The 22,501-nt window shown below is 42.2% G+C and overlaps 1 protein-coding gene and 1 long non-coding RNA gene across 2 annotated transcripts in view; one reads left to right on the top strand and one right to left on the bottom strand.

Moving 5' to 3' along the window:
- Positions 1-7,658, top strand: part of DCBLD2 (discoidin, CUB and LCCL domain containing 2) — a 46,377-nt gene extending 38,719 nt beyond the window's left edge. The window contains exons 12-15 of the mRNA XM_037378339.1: positions 965-1,058; positions 1,441-1,490; positions 3,206-3,343; positions 4,396-7,658. Of these exons, the coding sequence (XP_037234236.1) occupies positions 965-1,058; positions 1,441-1,490; positions 3,206-3,343; positions 4,396-4,838 (725 nt within the window). The 3' untranslated portion in view covers positions 4,839-7,658. The remainder of the gene's footprint in view (positions 1-964; positions 1,059-1,440; positions 1,491-3,205; positions 3,344-4,395) is intronic.
- Positions 8-21,323, bottom strand: LOC119143753. The gene is made up of 5 exons (XR_005102779.1): positions 14,858-21,323; positions 12,051-12,150; positions 8,469-8,571; positions 4,549-4,695; positions 8-697 (listed from the first exon to the last, which is right to left on the bottom strand). It is a non-coding gene; the product is annotated as an uncharacterized LOC119143753 (long non-coding RNA).
- Between the last annotated feature and the right edge of the window lie 1,178 nt (positions 21,324-22,501).

Below are 22,501 nucleotides of genomic sequence, written 5' to 3'. Positions count from 1 at the left end.
GTATCCACAGTTAAGCAGTAGAAGTGTTTGGGAAGTCCTTACAGTACTTTGGTATATATTAAGTGTGCTTTCTGAATTTAAATATTCTCAACAATATATTGTAGCATATTATCAATCTCTTCTTTTTAATATTTACCAGTTATTACATATACATACCGTAAAAAATGTACAGTTGCATACTGTGTGCAGAAACAAAACCAATCTGCCAAGTTTTATGCATATGGTAAATTCCGTCTTTCAAAACCTGTTCAAACTGAGTTCAGCTTTTAATGAAGGAATAAATTTTGTCAGAAGAAGTTGCAACTTGGACTTCCCTTCAGAATTAATCAGGTGTAGCTGCTTTGTTATTTAATTTGATAATTTCTTAGGACAAAATGCTTTCAACATAGGTAATTTTTATGGAGCAGTCATGTTGGCATGAAATTCAAAAAACATCACCTGGCATCATCATTTTGTCTAGCCAAGAAAATTGTCAGGAAAGGGAGCGGGCTCCCTGCAGATGTAGGCATGGGTGAAGTGACCTTTGGATGCCAGGGGCAGGGATGGTCCTGTTTCACATGCAGACCCAGCATACACTGCTTGTGGTTAACTGTTAAGGCACTCTGTGACAAGTACTTCGTACAGGAACTAAAAACTTCAGTGGTTGCGTATTCCTGGGCTCACTTGATTTTCCTTGTTAATACTGAAATACATTGTTCTAAAAGAAAAAAAAACCACTCACCTTTATTAAAGCAATCTGTTGACTCTGAAAAACCTTGCAAAAATCCCAGCTGTGCATACATGTAGAAGAGGTGGATGTTAATTGACATTTAGACTGGGAGCATTCAGCGGGGTAGCTTAGCTGGGGGATTTGGTGTTAAGACACTGCATGAAAACTGTGTGCTTTACCTGAGTAATTTTCAAATTAAAAACTGATGTATGAGAAGCTCTTCTGTCTGACACCACTTAATTTAATGGCTTTCAGATGTGGCATTGGCAGCAGTTCTGGTTCCAGTACTGGTGATGGTCTTCACTACTCTGATTCTTATCTTAGTTTGTGCGTGGCATTGGAGAAACCGGTAAATGAACAGATGAATGAAAAGTGCTTTAAATGACTGGTGGCTTGGTGCGTGGGAATGAAATGCTGCATGTATCTTGCTATGGGAACTACAAGGTCTACACTGGTGGAAGGATTTTTTTTCACAATTGTATTCTCTATGAGAAAATGCTCACTTGAATAGCAAGGACAGTGAAAACGTCTTTTTGTGACTCTTCATTAGAAATGCTTTTACTGAAAACTGGTTTCTCCAGGAGCAGCAGACTGGTGATAGCAAGCCAGGTTACTGGTGCTTATACTTTTAAATTTGAGGACCAGTTACAGCCAAAGTGATCATTGCTGTAGTTAATTAACACATCTTCCAACAAACTAGCTAAAATACCCATTGTTTCTTTTTTTCACAGCAAGAAAAAAACTGAGGGCACTTATGATCTGCCTTACTGGGATCGTGCAGGTAACAAAATGCTTTTATGAAATCCTTTACTTGGTGGTTTTGGTTTGATGCGTATTTCGGATTGCAGTGGCACAGTTAGCTTCCACTAGCAGAAGCCTCTTCAGTGCTAACTGATGTAGGCATAGTGAACACTGAATTTCTTTTCTGGACAGGCTTAGCTGCTTCATTCCCTGATTATTTTTTTCAGAAATAGAAAATGCCTTGTCTCCTGTTAAGAGCTTACAGCTTCAGATTTTTGTTTTAGTAAACGAAGTATAGAACCTCTTAATTACACAACATGAGGGGAAAAGTAATTTCTGAGGAATGTCTTTATATGTTTGGTAATCATCTGTTTGATACTTTTTTGGTCCTGGAAAAAAACCTTTCATCTTGGTGTATAAAGTCTGTCAGGGTTTGTCTTTCTTCACTGCCCTAGTAAGCACGTGGGATTGCCTGCAGCGATCCCCTTTCGGGCATATTTTCCATCCTACCGTCTTGTGCCCCATGAACTTGACATCAGACAATTCCACCAAGCAGCACTTAGCAAGTGTCCTGAAAACGCTTGTTCCAGCGTACGGGGCTGCAGCAGCAGCCGGGTTTGTACTGGCTGTGTGACTGTGCTCCACGGCTCTGGCCTCATGCTGACAATTTCCAGATCTGCGTGTTTGCTCACTGGCGTTTTAAGTATTGCCTTATCCTTTAGACAAGAAACCTCTTCATGACCCAATTTTTGTTTATTACATGTCCATTTCTGGTAGGTCATAGCATTGCTGTCTTAGAATATTAGACTCAACTCAAAGTGTCCTGTATTTAGATGGCAGTAATGGATGAGGGACAGATTTTTTTCCTGTTTGCTTAAATTTAAATGTTTAGTATGCAAGCCTGTTTTAGAATAAAATTTGGCAAAACGCAGTATCAAAATAATGTTGCTCTGCTTTCCTGTGGAACCTCTGTCCATCCCCTCCCATAGGCTATATCAGATTTTGCTAAACAGTGTTCTGTGGTTTTGAATTTCCTGTTTCTTGGGCTTTACCTGCAGGATGGTCTCTTACAGCTGGAATGAAATACGTTAATGGTCAGCAAAACCAGAGTGGCTCTGGCTACTGGGGGGAACCTAACAAAGCCAGCCCTCCCTAATTTCTCTTGAGATAATGGTCATGACCACAGTCACTCCTTTGCATTTCCACTGAAGTTAAAATCCTCTTTATTCAGTTTTTTGTAAATACTCACTGATTAGCCTTTTTCAACAACATGAATTAGAAACATGGCATTGGCAGCGAGAAGCTACATGAATTAAATGTACTTTTAGGTTTTGACTGAGTTTGTCTAAAATTTTATGTACATACTTGTTTTACAAATTGTAATCATGGCTGACTTCGTAGTATTTTCTGTGTTTTATTTTATGAACTAATTAATGTCATGAGTAGCCCCAGCACTGCTGCCAGTGGACATTTGGGGATGGATTTACTAGACTGCAGCAGTTCTGCAGGTGTGTGAAGGGGGTGTGTTCAGGCAAGGTGACTGGCTGAGAGTGATGTTGTCACCGCTGAATCTTCAGTCTACCAGAAAATGTTAAGCGTCTTGTAACCTCAGGGTCATACAAATACTGGTAATTGAGTTGTTCACCTGCTACTACAAAATAGAAAGTGGTGTAAAAATATTTTAGTAGCTTAAAACACAGTATATATGCAGTTTTGTTTTTTGTTTGTTTGGGGTTTTTTTAAATCCATGTAAAGGATGGTGGAAAGGAATGAAGCAGTTTCTCCCGACCAAATCAGCAGAACATGAAGAAACTCCTGTACGCTACAGCAGCAGTGAAATTAGTCACCTAAGACCAAGAGAGGTCCCAACAATGCTGCAAACAGAGTCTGCAGGTACATTTTACTGTTTTTGTGGGCTGTGTAATTACATGTATATAGGCTACACTTAACTATTTCCTGTTTGTTTTGGGGAACAGAGGAGAAATGAATAGTTCTGTTGCATTTCTTAAAATGCAGGTTTTTTCAAATCTGTTCTCCTGAGTATCATAAAAGTATGTATTAATTGACTCGATGTACTGTAGATAGACAATTTCCCAAGTTAATGCAGTCACTGAAGTTTCTTTACTTGTACTTGTTCTTAAACCCCATAAAGGGTTGAAGGATTTTTTTTGGTTATATTTTCATGCACTGGAAATAACTTCACCCCATTACCTTTGTGCACAAATCTGAAACATGGCACTTGGTTCCCTACATGGACTCTTATGGATTAAGTCATTCTTTTGCTCTGGAAAAGGCAGCGTTACTGTTAATGGCGTATGCCCTTTCCTTAGTAAGCCAGTCATTGGACGAAGATGTGCCTTTGGTTCTGTACTTACCTGCTGATGGCAGAAATACACAGACCTGCAGGAATTATGGCTTCACAGCAGGCAAAATTACTTTTCTCTTTTTGGCTGCCTCTCTGTTTTTACCCAGCTAAGCAGGTTTGTCACCTCCAGCTTAACTGATTATCTGTTGAACTAAAACATCTCAGCTGACCACCCCCGCTCAGAAGGACAAACCCTCTGCCCCAAGGGCCACTCTTTATCCAAAGCCAGGCAGGATAATTTCATTTAATTCTAATTTTGCAGGGAAGAACATTTCAGAAAACTTTGTTTTGAGGCAGATTTACAGCATGGGAAATTGCAGCTCACAAGGAAAGTATAAAACTGAGAAATTGGGATGTTGTGGCTATCCCCATGGCTTTAACTGTTGGGTGGAAATGACTTTTCCCAAATCAATTGGCACTGGCGGACAGAGGTGGACCACTGGTTTGATCTAGGATAATCATCTCTGTGACACTATTGACAGGTTGTATTTGACAGGTTGCATTTAATGTGATGCCACTGCAAAAAAACCACTCCATTAACTGTGTTTTTCTTTTGTTTTGTTGGGGCTTCCAACACAAGAGTATGCTCAACCACTGGTAGGGGGAATTGTCGGAACACTTCATCAGAGATCAACTTTTAAACCAGAGGAAGGAAAAGAAGCAAGTTACGCCGATTTGGACCCTTACAATTCACCCATACAAGAAGTTTACCATGCATATGCTGAACCACTACCTGTAACTGGACCAGAATATGCAACTCCAATAGTCATGGACATGTCCAGCCACGCCAGCACACCTCTTGCCGTTCCTTCAATTTCCACATTCAAAGCTGCAGCAAATCAAGCTCCTCCGCTGGTTGGAACTTACAATAAACTCTTATCTAGGACAGACAGCACATCATCAGCACAGGTGCTGTATGACACACCAAAGGGGCAGCCAGGGCCAGGTGTCACTGCTGAATTGGTGTACCAGGTACCACAGAGTGTGGCCCATTCCACTGGGAGCAAGGATGAAGCAAATTAGCTCACAAGTCAGGCAGAATGATGGCTTGTTTTTAAAAGCCAGTTCCATAAAGTTGACAGTTTCATTTTTTACTCGCATTGTTTTGATATTGTTAGTCTTAACTAATACAATGGTGAATCAAAAGATGTGGTATTGGAGTAGGGAAACCAGTAATTCTGCCTTTCATTAAGCTGTATATATAATTAACAGCTTGTCTCCTGCAAAATGGTGGACTTCTTTATTACTACTGTACAATTGTCTGTCAGACACGGGAGAAGAACTCTTCAAGATCAACTTCAGTAATTCATAGATGTGAATGATATATTGGGAGAAACCATTTAAAGTACAAAAGCCAAGAATTTCTTGCTATTGATAGTATTTCAGGGCAGGGCGGTGGGGTGGGGTGGGTGGGGAACAGACACCAAAACCCAAAGCTCCTAACTTTCTAAGATCTATATGTAAGCTCTACAGCTTCTAAAATTCGTTTTACCCTACAAAATACCTACACAACTTTGGACTTTAAAAACTACTATCAGTCAGGACTGATGGCAAAAATCCCATTAACTTCATGGCATATGCTCACTTTGATTCTAATTATGTTATTTTAGCTTTTGTTCACAGGATTAGGGAATCATCAGCTGTGTGTTCCTTAGAGGGTTCCTGTCATTTCTGTTAGCCTTCCAAAACCGGAATCTGCTGCCTGTACAGTCTGTTTCCTGCCTCATCTCCTTAAGCCACTCAGTCTTGTTCATTCCTAGGGATCCAGGAGGCATGAAGTCATCTAAGCACACTACGTAGCAACTGCTTTTTACATACTGCCGTACTAAGGGACAGCTACTCTGAATAGTATCTGCCTTGAATTCAGACTTCCCTGATGGTCACTGTGCAAGAAGCATCCAGGTGGTCAAGGTGACCGAGGCTCCCTCTCTGCCTACCTTGCCCTACCTCCCTGCCCCCTGGTCGGTATCTGTTGTTGTGTGTTAAAATGGGAGCTTAGGCAAAGAGGAATGTGTATATACTTTTGTGAGTGCTTAAGGAAGCACATAAATATTCTAATGGTGCACAGTTTGTGTTACACACACATTTAGCACATATGGTACGTTTCAGCACAACTGAAAAACCTTAGCCTTAGGAGGCTTTTCTTATTATTGTTCTTATTAGAAGTACAAAAGATTCTAAAACCTTTGCATGAGAAGCAGTACTGTTCCAAAGAGTGTCCATTTCAGAAGCATTTAATGGAATTTGCATCCTTTGAATGTTCCAGTGTGTTCCCTACTATGAAAACATTGCCAGAAGACTGAACACAGTCTTCCATTTGGGGTAATGTAGACTGGTTTTAGCTCGGTAATCAAAAAATGAAAACAGTTCAGATGTTGTATTTGCTGTTTTTGTCTTATTAGAAACAAAGCACAGCTTTTTAACCTAAGCAGTAGAAAAAACCCCACAATAAAAATGCTTTATTGTAACAACAGCACTGTTGGGAAGATGCTGAATTAAATTACACCTACTCCCTACCTACACATTAGCCCAGTTTTATGGCCTTCAGTGGTTACTCTTTGTTTCTGCGATGTAACTCAACTCAGCCTTGTTTACTGCCCGGGGTCCTTAAGCTAGCTGGAGAACATCCAGATTGGAAGTAAAACACTGAGGACTGCCACTGTATCTTTATACTAGAGCAGTATCCTAATCTAACACTTGATCATTTGTTTGCACAGGGGGGCTATAGATAAACTCAGTAATCCAGAATTACTTGTGGCCTGCTAGAATATGTTATTATATGCTCTGTGCTACCTTAAAACCTAATTCTACATTTTTTTCATCATTCATTGAGAATGATTTTTTTGTTGTTGTTTTTTAGAATTGGGTGCCTAAGACTAAATGTGAATGTAAGTAAGGGTGGTATATAAGACCCATTCATGTAAAATGAATTCCTGCCTATAGTTTTACTTTTGATGTTATTGCAACTTTTTCTGCTTGATAGACCGAGTTTGCAATCTTTGTAGTTTTGCTTAAACAGGTAAGAAATGTTCTTACCCATCAGCAGCAACTACAAATTTGAAATTATCAGAGCTGATTTTGAGAGGCGTGGGAGGTCATTTGTTTGCATGAAGATGTGGCATACTTATTCCAGCCAAGTTAAGAAACCTCTGCATTCTGAAACTGTACCAGTTTAGGCTTAGAAACATTAATCTGCCATAAAAATAAATGGATGTATTAAAGTCAGTAAAATTAACATGCCTGGATTTAATTTTTACTGTAGGCCAGGTATGGTAGAACTGTGGATGTACTGCAGGCTAAGATGGTATAAGGATTAAACAGTTTCTCTACAGTGGGTCATTTTTTAAGCAACCATAATGCAGCTTCATTATCTGAGCAGCATAAGCTGTTGACTGGGGTGGATGCTTTTAAGTCCATTTCTGAAAGAAGTTGGGCTGAAGTTTTGCTCCCTGCGTTCAGCTTTGAACACATTATCTGCTAGGGCTAAGAAGATAAATTTGAATACGTAACAGTGGGGTTTAAAATGTATGCTACAAATTTAAATATTGATTCCCAAATGTAAGTTGCATGACACACTTAAGATCAGCATTCTTCTGTTTCCAGTAGGTGCAGAGGTACATATAATCGGTTTGTCTTATGCGTGAAGACATATGCATATAAAATGTATTTCAATCTTGTTTGACTCGAGTATTCTCCCAGAATGTATGTTCTTACCTCAGCATGTATTGTAGTTGCTCAGTATTTGTATATGTTGCTAGAACTTAGACTGTAAAAATAGTGAGGGAGTTTTATATGTATGTTTAAAAGTATTTTAAATAAATTGTACATAGGTATTACTCAGTATGTTTGCATTTAACACCTATGTTATATCCAGTTCCTCTGTTGTATGGAAATGCAAGGGTTATTTATGAGTTACCATGGTACAGCTGGGGGTGGGGGGTGGGTTATGCCCACCTTGCCTCCTCCTGGCAGTGGGTGTGTTCAGCAGCCACCCACAGAGGCTGGGTCGGTCCCTGCCCCAGCACCAGAGACTCCTCATGGCTGAAGGCTGCTCAGGGGCAACTGGTACTCACAGGAGGGAGCTTCCCTGGTAGTAGCTTCCCTGCAGCTGGCAGAACCTGGCCCTGGAGTCCTGGGTGATGAGAGGCCGAGGCAGCTGCCCTCGGTCAGTGCCGTGAGAGGCAGGCTCCACCACTCAGGTGCAGAGACAGCCCCCGCCCCATCTCCCAGGCAGCATGCCACCTCCATACTGGCAGAGGGGCTGCTAGTTTATTCCTCAACTAGACCACATGTGTCTTCCAGTTACTGGAGAAAAGCTTTCAAAGCTTTCCACTTCTTTCTCTTAATTCTGGCACTGCAGCTCCTAAAATAAGGAAATCATAATTGCTGCTCTTTTGTGAGCACAAGGTTGGTATAAGAGCCTAATTACTGAGTCCTGTGCTTGTCAAACTGTAACATCTTTGTAACTTCACAAGCAGACTTGTCTTCAGAAAGTGAATGCCAGTGTGCCTGCGAGCATCCCTGCTGTAGTTGACCAGTCCTAGACGGACTGCTCTCTGGTGGGATGCCATCTGTGCAAGGCAGAACACTTGCTGTTTCCTGAGCTGTCTCTGCATCCTGCTAGACATACGTTCTGTCTGAAACACAACTTACCTGAAATGCTGCTGCTTCAGCATGGGCTGTCAGCTTCATGTGTAAGGTTTTCCACACGTTGGGTGATGGAGGGAACTAGGACTATTCTAGTACATGAGTTTGTCTGAAACAAAGGCAAAAGAAGGTGAATGTTATTAGTAACAAAGGATTCATGCTTTATATAGCAAAGGCATTAGAATGCTCCTTCAGAAGTCTCAGAAATAAGTATATCTCAAGCCACCCTGTAGGTTTACTTTATAACCTCTCAAAAGTAGATTGAAAGAGACTGCCTGTACCGCTTTACTTTCAGTAAGTAACTGCATGGTTGGTTTTTTTCCCTGTACCAAAAACCCCAAAGGCAGCCTTGTTACTGACAACAATGCTTTGTCACTTTACTCACCTCTAAAGTAAGTAGCCTACACCTTTTATGTTTAAAAGTTGTAAGTAATTATTACTAGGAGAAATTACCAAAAAGTAGGATTTGGTAATGAAGTTAAGCTAAAGCTCTGGTAAGGAAAAGTGGTCTGACACTGTTGCGGTGTCTCAGCTGGGAAGCAGTACGTCCCGGCTGCTGCAGGGGCTCGCTGGTACTTGCACGGTTAGCAGCACCCCGCTTTCTGTGCCTGGCAGCTGCCAGAATCCTGCCGCGGTGTCCCCAGGCACAGGGAACACCAGGGCTGAGAGGGGACGTCACCTGCTCATCTGCCAGCACCAGAACAGCCCCTTGGCACTGCCACGCACTGACTCGGGGAAAAGGTTTTGTTTGCTCCCACAAAAAGTCTCATCAGTATTAAAACCCACTACTAATAAACATTTGAAGTTCTTGCACCAATCATGACTTCATTTCACATTAAGGAAAAAAGCACACAGGGAGTTACTGTCATACCGTTTCTAGAAGTTCTTGCATTTTGTGGAAGGAGTTTTTGTGTGGAAAAGCTCCTGTTTAGCGAAGGGAGTATTTTGCAAGTGAAAGCACATCAGTTGTTAACATTTAAGACATTGAGACCCAATATGTACAAAATATTCTGTAAGTAAAAACACCTCAAAGAATGAAAACTTGAGCATGTGGAGAATTAGCGCTATTCTTTTCTAGAAACTAGCTGATTTTTTCTGTTTCCCCAGAAACCCCTAACTATGCTGGGAAAGTAAAGTGGACACCAGAGCAGAGCTGTTTTTCTCAGCATGAGCAGTCATGAGGCCACGTTATTTTACCTACACTGGTATATACATATCTTTGAGCTGTTAATCCACCGTGTCTTTGCCCCCCACAGCCAAGCCCCTCTACCTCTCAAGTGTAAAGTTACCAGGTTTATTTTTGTCAGTGTGCAAACACAATGGTACTTGGTTTAAGGAAAAAAATCCCACCTTAGAACTCATTTCTACCTGCACAGCCTTCAGGAGGCTACCAGCAACAATGTCAAGGCACGTTAAGTTGCTACCCTACTGCAACCTGCATTTTGTAGGTACCCGTTGCACAATTTACAACCACCAGGCTGTGAACGTGAGGTAGGAAGGGACTGCATCATCCAGCAAAGTCACCTGCAATTCAGGTGAGGAACTGCCTCTCCGCTGAAAGGATATCCGAGATTAGAACCTGATTTCTGTGGAGGAGGTGTGCAGAAGTACGGAACATTTTCTCACATCTTGCTCATCTTTTGTAGGGGAGGAAAAAAAAGATTGCCTGGCATTCCTCATTCTTTAGCACAATGTACAAATAAGCTTACCTAAAATATCTACGCTGGGAATGGTTTTTCATGTGTTGAAGAAATTCTAAATCCCCTCTTGTGCACTTGTAACATTTTATTCTTTATTACTCTTCCTATACACACTTCACTGGAGCCTGGTTACAAAGAAATACATGTTTTGGTTTGTTTTTTTGTCTAAAGGGAGAAATTAACGCCAGCTAACTCTCTTACTACCCAAGATGCCTAGCACTTGCACAGGAGAAGAAAAGTAATGTGCTAAAACACCTCTCCATCTGAGAAGAGCTCAGCTTGCTGCACTGCGTTATCACTGAAGGAAGTGACATACAATCTTCTGTCTCCTTGTGCACGCTCTCCGTCAAAATACCTGACCAGCTGGAGCACAATGGGAGGTTTGTAGGTGAGTTCTGTCTGCTGCTCTGCAGTGGGGAGCACTTGGTAGGGTTCTCTTCATCCAGTGATACAATTTTTTTTTTTTTTTTATATAAATAAACAAAAAGCCTGAGGACTGCCCTTTTTCAAGTTTGGCTGAAAAAGGCAAATGACTTTTGGCAAAGGAGAGCGCACAGCAGACAGACCATGCAGAAAGCCTTAATTCCTTCAAGAAATGGTAACAAAAAGGATTTGTAAAAGCTCCGTGGTCAAGAATTTCCATCAGTGCAAGGAATGCATAAAAGTGCTGCCTCTCTCAATGCTTCTCATGAGTCTGCTCAGGAAAGGAAAGCAGGTGGGGACAGACAGAGGATAAAGTGCAGTGGAACAACTGCCACAACACACGTATCTATGTTCACAGCTTTGAAAAGCTGGTCGCACTCCCTGACCTGCCAGTGATGGCATAATTCTGCAGTCCTGTGTTCACTGGAGGGTTGTAGTATCCATGTAAAAGGTAAACCTTGTTTCAACAGTTGAATGACATTCCTTAGCTGCCAAAGTCATCAAAAGCTATCTGTTTTGCATTTCATGAACTGAAGAGACAAGAAAGAGAGTTTTTCGTAGCAGTTATTAGGAACAAATGAGGACTGGCTACAAAGAAAACAGCAGAGGGAATTTGAAATGACAAGGCTCTTTAACAGTAGTTTTTGTAGTTTAAGATCAAAAGGCAGACAAGTTTCACACATACCTCTACCAGGCAATAAAGAAAGTAATTAACAGCCTGATGCAAAGAAACCAAAAAGACCAGTGATATTTTATAGTCCTTCACACTTCAAAGGGAGAGAAAACAGAACCTTACTTTTAACAGTCATCTCTGCTCTACCGCAGTCAACTCAATTTAAAGGAAAGGTGAAAACTGGACGAACCACCGGAAAACTCCTCAGTATAAGACTTTAAAACAGGCACCAACTGTCATACAAAAAGAAGCTGACCAGAAAAAATAAGAACAAAGTTTGTTTGCATTTATCTACATTTCAAATTCTACCACTGACACTAAGAAAGGGTGTTGTAAAGACGACAGACTGTGGGAAGGAGCTGGGAGGTACCACTGCAGCATGAGTGGCAGAGAGATGCAGCCTACAAGCTGGAGAGTGCAAAGCCCGGGCAGCACTGAACCGAAGCCTAACACCGAAACTGAAGCCTGAACCACACTGACACAAAGCTGACACCGGCACTGCACGAACACAAGGCATTTATGATGCCTGTCTATGTTTTACCTTAACTTTGATTCTCTCCTTTTAAAGTGGCTCCATTTTTTTTGTAAATTGAAAAGCCTTTCTGTTTTTTCAGGAGCTCACTGTAAGTAGAGGTCCAGGGAAATCTACCTGGATTTCTACCCCACAGAGGATTCTTCACAAAGCTATATAATTTGCACAGGAACTGAAATAGGAACGTATGTTTTACATTCACTGCAGTCTAGCATGTAACAGTATCTTAAACGGGAGTGCACACAGACATGGAACAGTACCTGTCTGGAACTGGTATTTGATGTATGGTTCAATCTCCTGGCACAGCAGTGAAAACTTCTGATTCACGGGAAGCTTGCTGAGATTTGTTTTTAGGTCCTGCTGTGAACACATAGTAGTAGTATCAGAAATAACAGAACTGAAAACCACACAAAAATGTAAACTCATTTGTGTATGTAAAACAGCTATGATAGAATATATTCTGGATTCATTCAGGATTGGATTTATAGAACAAAAATCAGAATATTCTCCAGACACTGAGAGAAAATACTGCAAACAAGCTTCTGCTCTTTTCTTCAGGTTTTACGATGACAATTTTGGAACAAAAAAACAAAATGGAGAAAAAAAATTAAATCCCAAAGGAAGTCCCTAAGCCTTCTATATTAAAAGATAACTTACTCCAATGTCTCCTTCTGCCCGAGATGACTGATTCATTGGGAGCAAAAACTTAAATTTTTCAGTAAAGCCCAAATAAAGGTTTCATAACTTTAAGAGATTTTCTAGCTGCAGTTTCATGCAACAAGAAAGCATCGCACTGGTCAAAAACTCATTGATGCGAAAAGGTAGCCAGAACAGGGTTCGTAGTTCTCAGCCCACATAAGGGCACTTTAGCTATAATCCTGGAAAGTCATCTTCCTTCAGACAAGTGGGCAAAAAGACCTCATGTTACTGTCCCCAAAGAATTACTCAGCATCCTGGCTTACGTCGCACCTGGCACAATGCACACTGTATCAATAAACCTGCCCTACTTAGAATATACAGTGCTCAATCCTACAGGATAAATCTCACTACCTTAAGTTGTTCAAGACACAAAATTATTTCTCAAACACCAATAACCATTCATTAATCAGTGGTGAAGAGCAGTTTTCCAAATACTGACAAACTCTTCAGGTGTAACACATGCAAAAAGCTCCCCCTCCCCTGGCATCCATGAAGTTCCTCAGGCTTCAAGTAAGTGACACTTCTGATGAGGACATGCTCTCTCCCAGCAGCAGCCAGGTCCCCAACACAACCTTACGTACCAATTTTGCAAGCAGGTCAATGCAGGACAGCTGCCATTACCGATCTCAGTGGGGCAAGGGCCAGCAAGCCACTGCAACAGTTCTGTCTTAGAACCTGCCCAGGCAAGGTATGGCAGGGGCGGAACACCAGCAGGCTCCAGGGGAGCTCTCTCCTAACTTCCAGAAAGGTTTGGGGTTTGGTTTTTTTGGGGGGTTTTTTTGATGCTTGTGAAGTCCTGGTTGTGTTCTATTATCACTCCTTCTTTTATGCCTACCTAACATCAATCCTTCCGTTACTAGCCTTGATGGCCAGCTGCCTAGCTTATTATTTTATATTCCTGAAGGTGTTTATAAGCACATATTACATAGCTGTAATAACCCACGGGGCACTTGGTTAACCAAACGCTTACACCACTCCTTCAGCACCATGAACTTCCAGAATTTTCAGAGCTGTCTTCCAGCCCAGCTTTTTGGTAATCACAGCAAACCACAACACAGTATTATTTTGACAGTTACTTTCATTTCCCAAAATTAAATGGGATAAAAATCCAGTACTTTTGATGTAAAGGAGAAAACCTCAACATTTTAACAAAATTCCAGTTCCTACCAGCAGATTGTAACCAATAATACTATGTTTTTACAGCAAAAGAAGAATAATTTATGTGTTTTTTATAGCATTTTTTCAACACAACAGGAAGATGAAATTATACACACAAAACCCAGTCTCCTACATAAAGCAAGCAAAAGAATGCTGATTATTAAACAAAAATTCTCCTCATAAAACTAGACCTCCCTGGCAGTATTCCCACTCCAAACAGTTGCAGATACTAAATGTGTCACTATCAAGAAACTGAAACCATTTTTCATTATTCCAAATGTTTTAACGGTTTTTCATCTGTATCAGATTTTAAACTCATACAACAGTGAAACGCACAGCCACATGATACCTAGTACTTACAAAGCTGCCTGCAAAAATGAGTCCCCACTGAACTGACCTCAAAGACAACTTCAAATACAACTGTATTACCATTTTCAAAACTTGTGGATATTTTTACAAGGCACATGTATGACTGAATTACCATTAAATAATTCCAAGAATATTTTTTTCCATAAGCATGCTACCAGCCCTCTAATACATTTTTAAAAGATCCTCCCATAGTCTCAGCTGTGGTCGATGCTATCAGCTTTTTGTTTTCTCTAATGCCAGAATTTGGACACCAAGAGACTCTAACATATATTGGCATAGAGCATCTTTTGTTGGTATAGCTGATCTTTTTCCTTAACACATATACCTGCATTTGAGATGCTTATTGTTCTGTCAGTCTCCACCACCAATGACCTCTCTGAGGTATCAGTCAGCAGGACAGGTACCTAACCTTTCCAATAGCTACGGCCAGCCATACACCAGCTGAATCCGCCTCCACAAGTGACAGTTTAAAAACTCTCTCTAGTGATGAATTACTTTGTTGGCACAAACAGCGAGGGGAATGAGGAAGCTGTTTTCCTGTGGGAACCACACTATTACACTTTAATTTAGGGCTTTATTTAGGAAAAATTAACTAGTTGTAAAATGTCAGACTTCTTCAGGACCTTGGAGACAGGACTCATCAGACCCAGCACACCAGCACAGAAGAATTCCAAGGGGCTGTACACACAACTTTACACTATTTCAACAAGGTTGTTTTTTTTCCCCCTCTTTAATTTTGCATTGTCAGATACATTTGAAAAATTCATTATTTTTAATTCTGCAGTTCACACACAAGTATTTTTCAGAAGATCTTCACTTGTATAGTTAAAAAAATGCTTACCTGCTATTCCTTTTTGCATGCCTTCAGACTTTGCTTGAGTATGATTTCAGATGGTTTGCATGTCTTCTTACCATGAAGCTTCACACATAATGAAACAGAAATTTAACATTAAAAAGAAAAGCTGATTTTCTTCAACTGATCATTTCTCTATAAACACCTGCACCAAGAATGTACGTACAATACTTGTTTATATACTTATACGCTCTATGTAGTTCTATTTCAAGATAGTATTACAATGTTTTACAAAATAAAAACAAGCCCTTGGGGAAAAATAGCATGTGAAACCACACTTTTTCTCTACAAACCAATTATATAAAAATACCACTGTCTTAACTGGGTTTTCTCCAGTACACTTGCAAGCCAGTTTTGCCATGAATGGAAAATTAAATCTTCACAGCACTGACAACTCCATGGAAACAAACCAAGTGGATTCTACTACCAGCTACCTGGAGGTTGATTACCAAAGACCTTCATGGTATAATCTAAATATGCAATGGTAAATACTTACCAAAAAAACCTACAGAGTCAAATTGAAAATTCCCTGAATTCTGAATGTAGGTTATTTTAGCTTTAAACAAGAAAGATAAAAATTTTTGCTTTCATATCAAGTGAGATATTAATCAGCTCAGAACATCATTACTTATACAAAAAAGCATTTTGTACTTACATGAAGTAATATTACTAGACATGACTGTGTATCTTTTTATTAACATAACTACTTTCAGATGAAAACTGTATTCAAAAGGCCTCAAAAATAAGGGAACCACATAATTCCTACTTTTCTACTAGGGAAGGAAAGGACTAATGCCTGGCAAATGCCAGGATCAATCCAGAATTGCCCTCTCAGGCACTTCATTGATCAGTGAGGATCACACAAGTTACGTGTGAACCAAGTCAGAGGGAGGATTATGGCTTTTTAGCCTTACCAAACAAACCAACTTCCCCAGATTTCGTTCTAGTGAAGAACAAATTGTGTCCAAATGTGCCTCTTTCATATAAAGGCATCTGGAACAGCTGAAATGGATGCAGACATTTGATTGAGTGGTGTAAATCTCGACGTAGCAGATACAAGATTAGACATGGTGCATTGCCTGGGATGCAGTTGTCACATCGAATCGTCTTGTATCTGCCTTGCCTTTAGCCCTGCCCAGCTCACAGCTGGCATGAAGGCGGTACCAACCCAGACAGACCTGCTCACGGCTGTTCACCTGTTACTGACTTCGCCCAGCACTGCCTGTGATCTGGGGGTTGCTGGGCTTGCTTTCCCAGCAGCTGTTCTTATACAGGTCCAAAAAAGCTGTTGTCTGATAATAAACGCCAAAAGAAGTAACAGAGAAAGGACCTGTACTCTGTTCACAGAGACACAGCACCATGGCAGGTCTGTTTCAACACCAGGATCCCTTCCAAGGCTGTGCCCAGTGTGGATCCCCACACGGGAGAGGCGGGAGTCCTGTCATCTCAGTGCCAAGCGCTTAGCACCCCGCACCGCTGTGCTGCAGGTTCTGGTGGCACCCACAGCTGCCAGGCCTGGTGGCAAGGGACCACCCAAAGCACCAGCTTCATCCAGTGCTCCCCGTGCCCAGTGTGAGGCAGCACTCTCATGGGGGGCATCCCTGAGAAAGCCAGCAGGGAGCTGGGCCCCACAGCCACCAGTGCATGGCCTGCCCTCCCCCAGGAGCTGGGGGGCACGGCATTGCAAATTGACCAAAGCAAGGATCCGCCAGTGGGAAGCAGGGCGGCAGCAATGGGCTCCACTGCTGGGAACATGCGCTAGCTGTGCCAGACCAGCTGAAGCAGAAAACCTGCGATTCGCCCCGATCGGCAGCACTGGCAGGATGCCTGCACCCCGCAGCCCCCAGCCATGTCGCAGGACCACGGCAGTGCCAGCCAACAGCTCCAGCATTCCCTGCCTGCCACCTGACCAAGCCCACCTTGCGGGGGGGCTCAGATGATCACAGCTTCTTCCCCACTGCTATGCCCGTCCCATTAACAAGGTGTAAGTTTCAGATGAGGCTGGCGTCAACCCCCCACCTTTTTCTAGAACAAAGGTAAGTGGTTTTACTTTTGGCACAGTGAAGTCTAAAGTACAAATATGCTAAAGGCCTGAATAAAAAAGACTTGCCTTTTCCATTAATTTCTAAGGAAATTAGAAGGCTCTAAGGCTCTGCCTGCCTGCATCCCCCCAAAATAATTTCTGGGGGACGCTTGGCTGAGGAAAACACACCAGTGTGCTGACGGTCCAGTGGCTGGGGCCTTGTGGGATCAACAAGAAGGAGAGCACAGGCACCGCTGCACCACACAGCTCAGGCGGCCTCTGCACGCTGGCGTGCTGACGAGCTACCGGCCAGCCTCGGGCAAACGAGGTAAAGCCCAGGATCCTCAACGGGGACAACTCAGCCAACTTTGGCACACTCTGGGAACTTTAAAATTACACTCCCTCTGTAGGAAGAGAACATTTCTCCCCCCCCAGAACTCAGCATTATTGAACTGAAGGCGTTATGGAAAATAATCTGTCAACAGCTGAGAACACTTAAAATTACACCTGACACATTCATACTTCATTTCTTTCTACAACATGATCACTATCACCTATTAGGTAGGCATAAGAATTCCTTACAAAACAAAGTAAGTTTCATGGCAAATCCCAAATTAAGAAACTTAAGCCTACTTATGCTGTGTGAAACATTCCATTTCAATCAAAACCCCCCCAAAAGCCAAAAATTATGAAAATGCCCAACAGGCTTGTGCTCTGTATTCCAATTTTCTCACCTCCCTTTAAAAAAGAACTCTTGACCTTTCTATTTAAGATTTGACTTTCCACTGGTTGCCTGAGGTGAAGTTACGAGCTTAGAAATCCAAATGATGGATTTCAAGCTACAGCCTAAAACCCATTGGCACAATTACAGTTTATACATCTGTTAAGCAATTCATGTATTTAATTCATTTTATCAGTAACAAAAATATGCAGATAAAATCTTATCTGTAGCTTTACTTCTTAGCTCATCAACTTGCTTCAGGATCAATGTCCTTTTTTTTTTTATGATTAACTGCAAAACCAGAAGTGCAAGCGCAGAAAGACAGCTGCTTCAAAGACCAGCTGCGATCATCACTGGATCTCACAGGAGACCTGGCAACAGCAAGATTAAAACATGGAAATTTGACTATAAGCACTGGATTTTTTTTCTTTACTGAACTCGGCAAATAAAAACCTATGCTTTGTTTTGCTCTGTCAAAACAGGCATGGCTGACACCAAAATTACATCTGAACACCGCCGATGTTTGTCAGTCCCGGGTTCTGATGGCCGATCTCCAGCCACGGCTTGTTAGTCATCAGAAGATACTACTATGAAAGACCTTAGATGTAGGAACCTGGCTGCTTTATAGGCCTTTAATTCCTGCATGGTTCAGCTGATGACTCACTGATAATTCTTTTTTTATTTTCACTTTTAGTGACTTTAAATTAAAGTAACACTGCTGCAGTCAAAAGCAACACACTGAGCACAGAGACAAGGTAAAAAATGAAGCCTGGGCCCTCTCTCACAAAACTGATTGTACTGCAGAAGTCAATTATGAAGTTCTGTTTTTAAATAAAATTCCCAGGACCTGAACCAAGACCCATTAGCAAAAGCACCGACGCCACCACTCGGTTTGTGCACGGGCTGCTTTTCTTATGGCTGTGCCTCATTCTGCCAGCCTGCAGGACAAACTGCATGGCAGCACCAGGTGCTGCTCCTGCGCAACACCCCGCAGTCACGGAGACCACTGCAGGGACAGAAGCACAAGCCAGAGAGACATCCCGGCAGTGCATGCTGCTTACTGCAGACACCCCTGAGGGCTCTCAAACTCCTTCTGGGTGTCCCGCCCTTGGGTGGCACAAGGCAGGCCAGTGAACGTTGGCCCATGCGGGCACTGTGACCCCGTTACAGGATGTCAAGGCACCACCTGCCACCCACTGGGGCGAAGCACCACCAGCCCACTGCCTCGGTGTTCCGCGGGAAATCACGGCTCTGCCCAGCACTGCAGGACACGGTCCCTTGTCTTCTGCCACCGCGACAGATTTCCCAGCACAGCCGCTGCGGGGAGGAGCGTTATTAACTGCAGATGTTATTATTGTCCTGAGCTGCCGTGAAGCCTCCCTGCACTGCCAAATAGCTGCCACATTTACAGTGGCTCGGCACATATCCCTCAAATGTTAACTCGCTGTGACAGCCGGAGCTGAGGGCAGATACCACCTCCCTCCCTTTTTCACAGAATCACAGAACGGTCAGGTGGGAAGGGACCCCTGGAGATCACCCAGCCCAAGCCTCTGCTACAGCAGGCTCTCCTCGAGCAGGCTGCACAGAGCCACGTCCAGGTGGGTTCTGAATGTCTCCAGAGAAGGAGACTCCACAGCCTCTCTGGGCAGCCTGTCCCAGGGCTCCATCACCCTCAAGGCAAGGAAGCTCTTCCTCACATGCAGATGGAACTTCTTTCAGCCATTCGGGTTTTTTGACACATTTCTTTTCCCAGTGTTCTCAGGTTCACTGTCACTAGTAACACAGCCCATAGAAAGCCCAGGGATTCATGGAAGTTACTTGAGAAACCTCAAGAACTTTCAACCTAGTATTAACTGGGTTAACAGAGCTGTTAATGAAACAGCTTTCATTAAATACAGGTGTCACCAAGGGGAAAAAGGGAAATGACTTTGGGTGGCTGGGTCTGACCCCGTAGAACAGTAGGGGTTTTGCAAGTTTTTTTAATTGATCCCTTTCAAACTGAAACATTTTAGGCACTTTAATGCAAAGAGACAATGGCTGCAGCAGAGTGGGAGGCCAAATAAATGGCTTTTTTTTGTCTTGTTTCATGCTGTATGTTTTTCAGCAGAGTACCTAGTACATACTCAGTAGATACACAGATATTTTGATTAGAGCTGTCTGAAATGTGAGCTTCTCAGGGTATAAGCCATTTTGATTTCTTTACCTATGGCAATTACCATTTGATATCATTTAAATACTGCCTCTACTTGCACTGGACCAGAATTAGCCCCATTGTCCTTTTCCTCTCCTAGCTGGCTATACAGGGAAAGGGAGGGAGGAAACTTTCTTCATGCGTTCATGAATATAAGCAACAGCCAAACCAACCCCACTCTTCCTCTTCCTGGCTTCCCACAGCCTGGGGAGATAGCAGGACACAGACCAAACAAAAACTGCTCTCCTTTCTAACCTCTCTCTTTCTAACAAGAGGCCACCAAAGCCAAGGCAGCTGCCCAAGGCACTCCCAGCTCCTAACAAAATTGTTCTTGGAATTGTAGGGAATAATGCAATTAGAGAGAACTGAGTCACAACACCTTAGCTCAAAAACTATGCACTGTTGTTCAGAGTGTATATTTCCCATTGAAAACCGAGAAATTTTTTTACCTAACTTGGCTGCTCCCCAAAATCATATGGGCTTTCCAGATCACTATCAGGACACGCTATCATCTCAAGCAGCTCAGCCAAATTTCTTTGCCTCCATATCCAAGAGCAGAAAAAGTCCTTTGCCCCTTCCACCATTCTCCCTCCTTGTGGTTTTTTTTTCTCAGTTCAGCTCCATCTCTCATACCATACTGCTCCCCCTTGAGAAAGATGGCACCTTCTCATCATGTGACAAGCAACTGCTTTCTCCTACTTTAGATCTAAATTTAAACCCAAATAGGTATACATTCTCTCTCTACAGTATCAAAACTCTCCAAGCTCTCTCTTCCCTGAACTGCTGTCTTTGACTTTACTCTGGTATTAATTTGATTTCTCTAAAGCACGACAGAAAGCTTTTATACCATAATGCATCATTAAAACACACAGCACCCCATCCAAACACTATTATTAATAATCTCCATGCAACATAGCTATTTTAAAAAAATAGATGCAGCATGTAGCCAGTTTTTCCAGATGCTATAGGTCTGTGATTCTGCTAATCTGTTTCACATGAAGGACTCATCCCATGTTTTTAGATGAGATGAGTTAAGCAAATGTCTATGTTTAGAACACAGAAATCCCAAACAAGGCAGACAGGCACTGGATGTATGTGCGTGGAACTCTGAAACCTGAAAAGGACTTGGAAATATTATGTAACTGAAGTGCTACTGAAATATCCTGTAACTCCTCCTTCACTTTTATGTCTCTCTCTCTGGATATAGATACATATCCTGTTAATGAAATTCAATCCTAAAGGGAGATGGCAACCAAAAGCAGTCCAACAGTTTTTGACATTAAAATACAGCACTCTCATACCTCCCTGTAATTGAGAAATGAGATTTAAATTGCATCTAAGTTTTTCCAGAATCATGTGATCTTTTCACCTCCAGATTATTTTTGCCACTGTTAAAACTGAACTCCAGAACTCCAGAAGAGAAAATGCTCCCATGTGTTAACTGCTGTCATCTTCAAAATTACAGATGAAAACATATATAGAAAAAACCCCAACAACCCAGAAACTTATATCCCATTTAGCTCACCTGTTTTGGTCCATGTTTACCACATAACTTCAGATTACATCCACTAACAGGAATCCTTTGTCCAGTTTCCCACTTATTAAATATCCACTTCCCAAAAGAAAAAAATTGCAAGAAATAATGTCCTCCCTTATCTGTTCTAGAAAGAAGATGAGGAAGAGAATAATGACAGAAATGAGTGAAGAACTGCACTTTCTAGTACCTTAAGCATCTATGATATCATTAAGTTTCGTTCACCAAACTTAAACCCTGACAAACATTTTCTTTTTTTGAGAGTGAAGAAAATAGGCAAAGTTCCATCAGCTCAAAGGGGCTGAGTATGCGGCACTGATGCAAGATATAGCTTTAAGTAGCAGTAAGAAAGGAACAAGTGTCCTCCTTTGAAAGCAAAAAGTATTTGTTTTAGCATGATGCTAATTTCTGAAGTGCTGGCATCTGTAGGAAAGTGATTCAAACAAATTAATAATTTTTATATGCCAAAATATTACAAACGATGGCAGTAAGTCTTTTATGGCTTAGCGATGTAGAACTCACAGTGATGCTGCTGACTTACACTTCCCAGGTACAGCTCCTAATTTCATTTAGCAATCTTAATCCCGGAAATCTTTGCATCAAACAGCAAGTCTACCGAAGTTTCCCTCTCACAGAAAAAGGCCTACTTACTCTTGGTCGAAGTATGCTTGATAGATAAGCTAATTAAAATTCAATTTTGAAAAGTTTTACCAAGGGTGGCTTTTTATTTTTTCTCCTGTTCCCAAGACATATAATCTCCGCTCATAAAACCGAATGTGCAAAGGCAAGCGCGGTGCTGGGCCAAAGGCACAGTACTGCACACGGCCCTGCAGGCATTCCAGAAGCCTTCTGTAGCTCTGTGGAAGTGCGACACCTCCGGTGCAACCACGGCCCCGCTCTGCAAACCTGGGGCTGCTTTCCCAACCAGTCCATCTTCCACATCTCTGGACAGCCAGGATACATTAATTCAGTGTCACAGTGGATATTCATCTGGAATCAGGCTTCCCACTGGTGTCGGTGCTGGTGGCAGGGGACATTCCCCTGGGACATGCCATAAGGCAGCGCAGTTAACACCCTTCTGCTGCTGGGCCCGTCCTGGTCCAGCCCCGCACAAGTGTGCCCGGCGGTGGCAGCAGCCACCAGAGCACGCCCGGCCGCAGGCA

The sequence above is a fragment of the Falco rusticolus genome, chromosome 2 (assembly GCF_015220075.1).
Source record: "Falco rusticolus isolate bFalRus1 chromosome 2, bFalRus1.pri, whole genome shotgun sequence".
Taxonomy (NCBI): Eukaryota; Metazoa; Chordata; class Aves; order Falconiformes; family Falconidae; genus Falco; species Falco rusticolus.
This window is presented reverse-complemented; position numbering and strand designations above follow the sequence as displayed.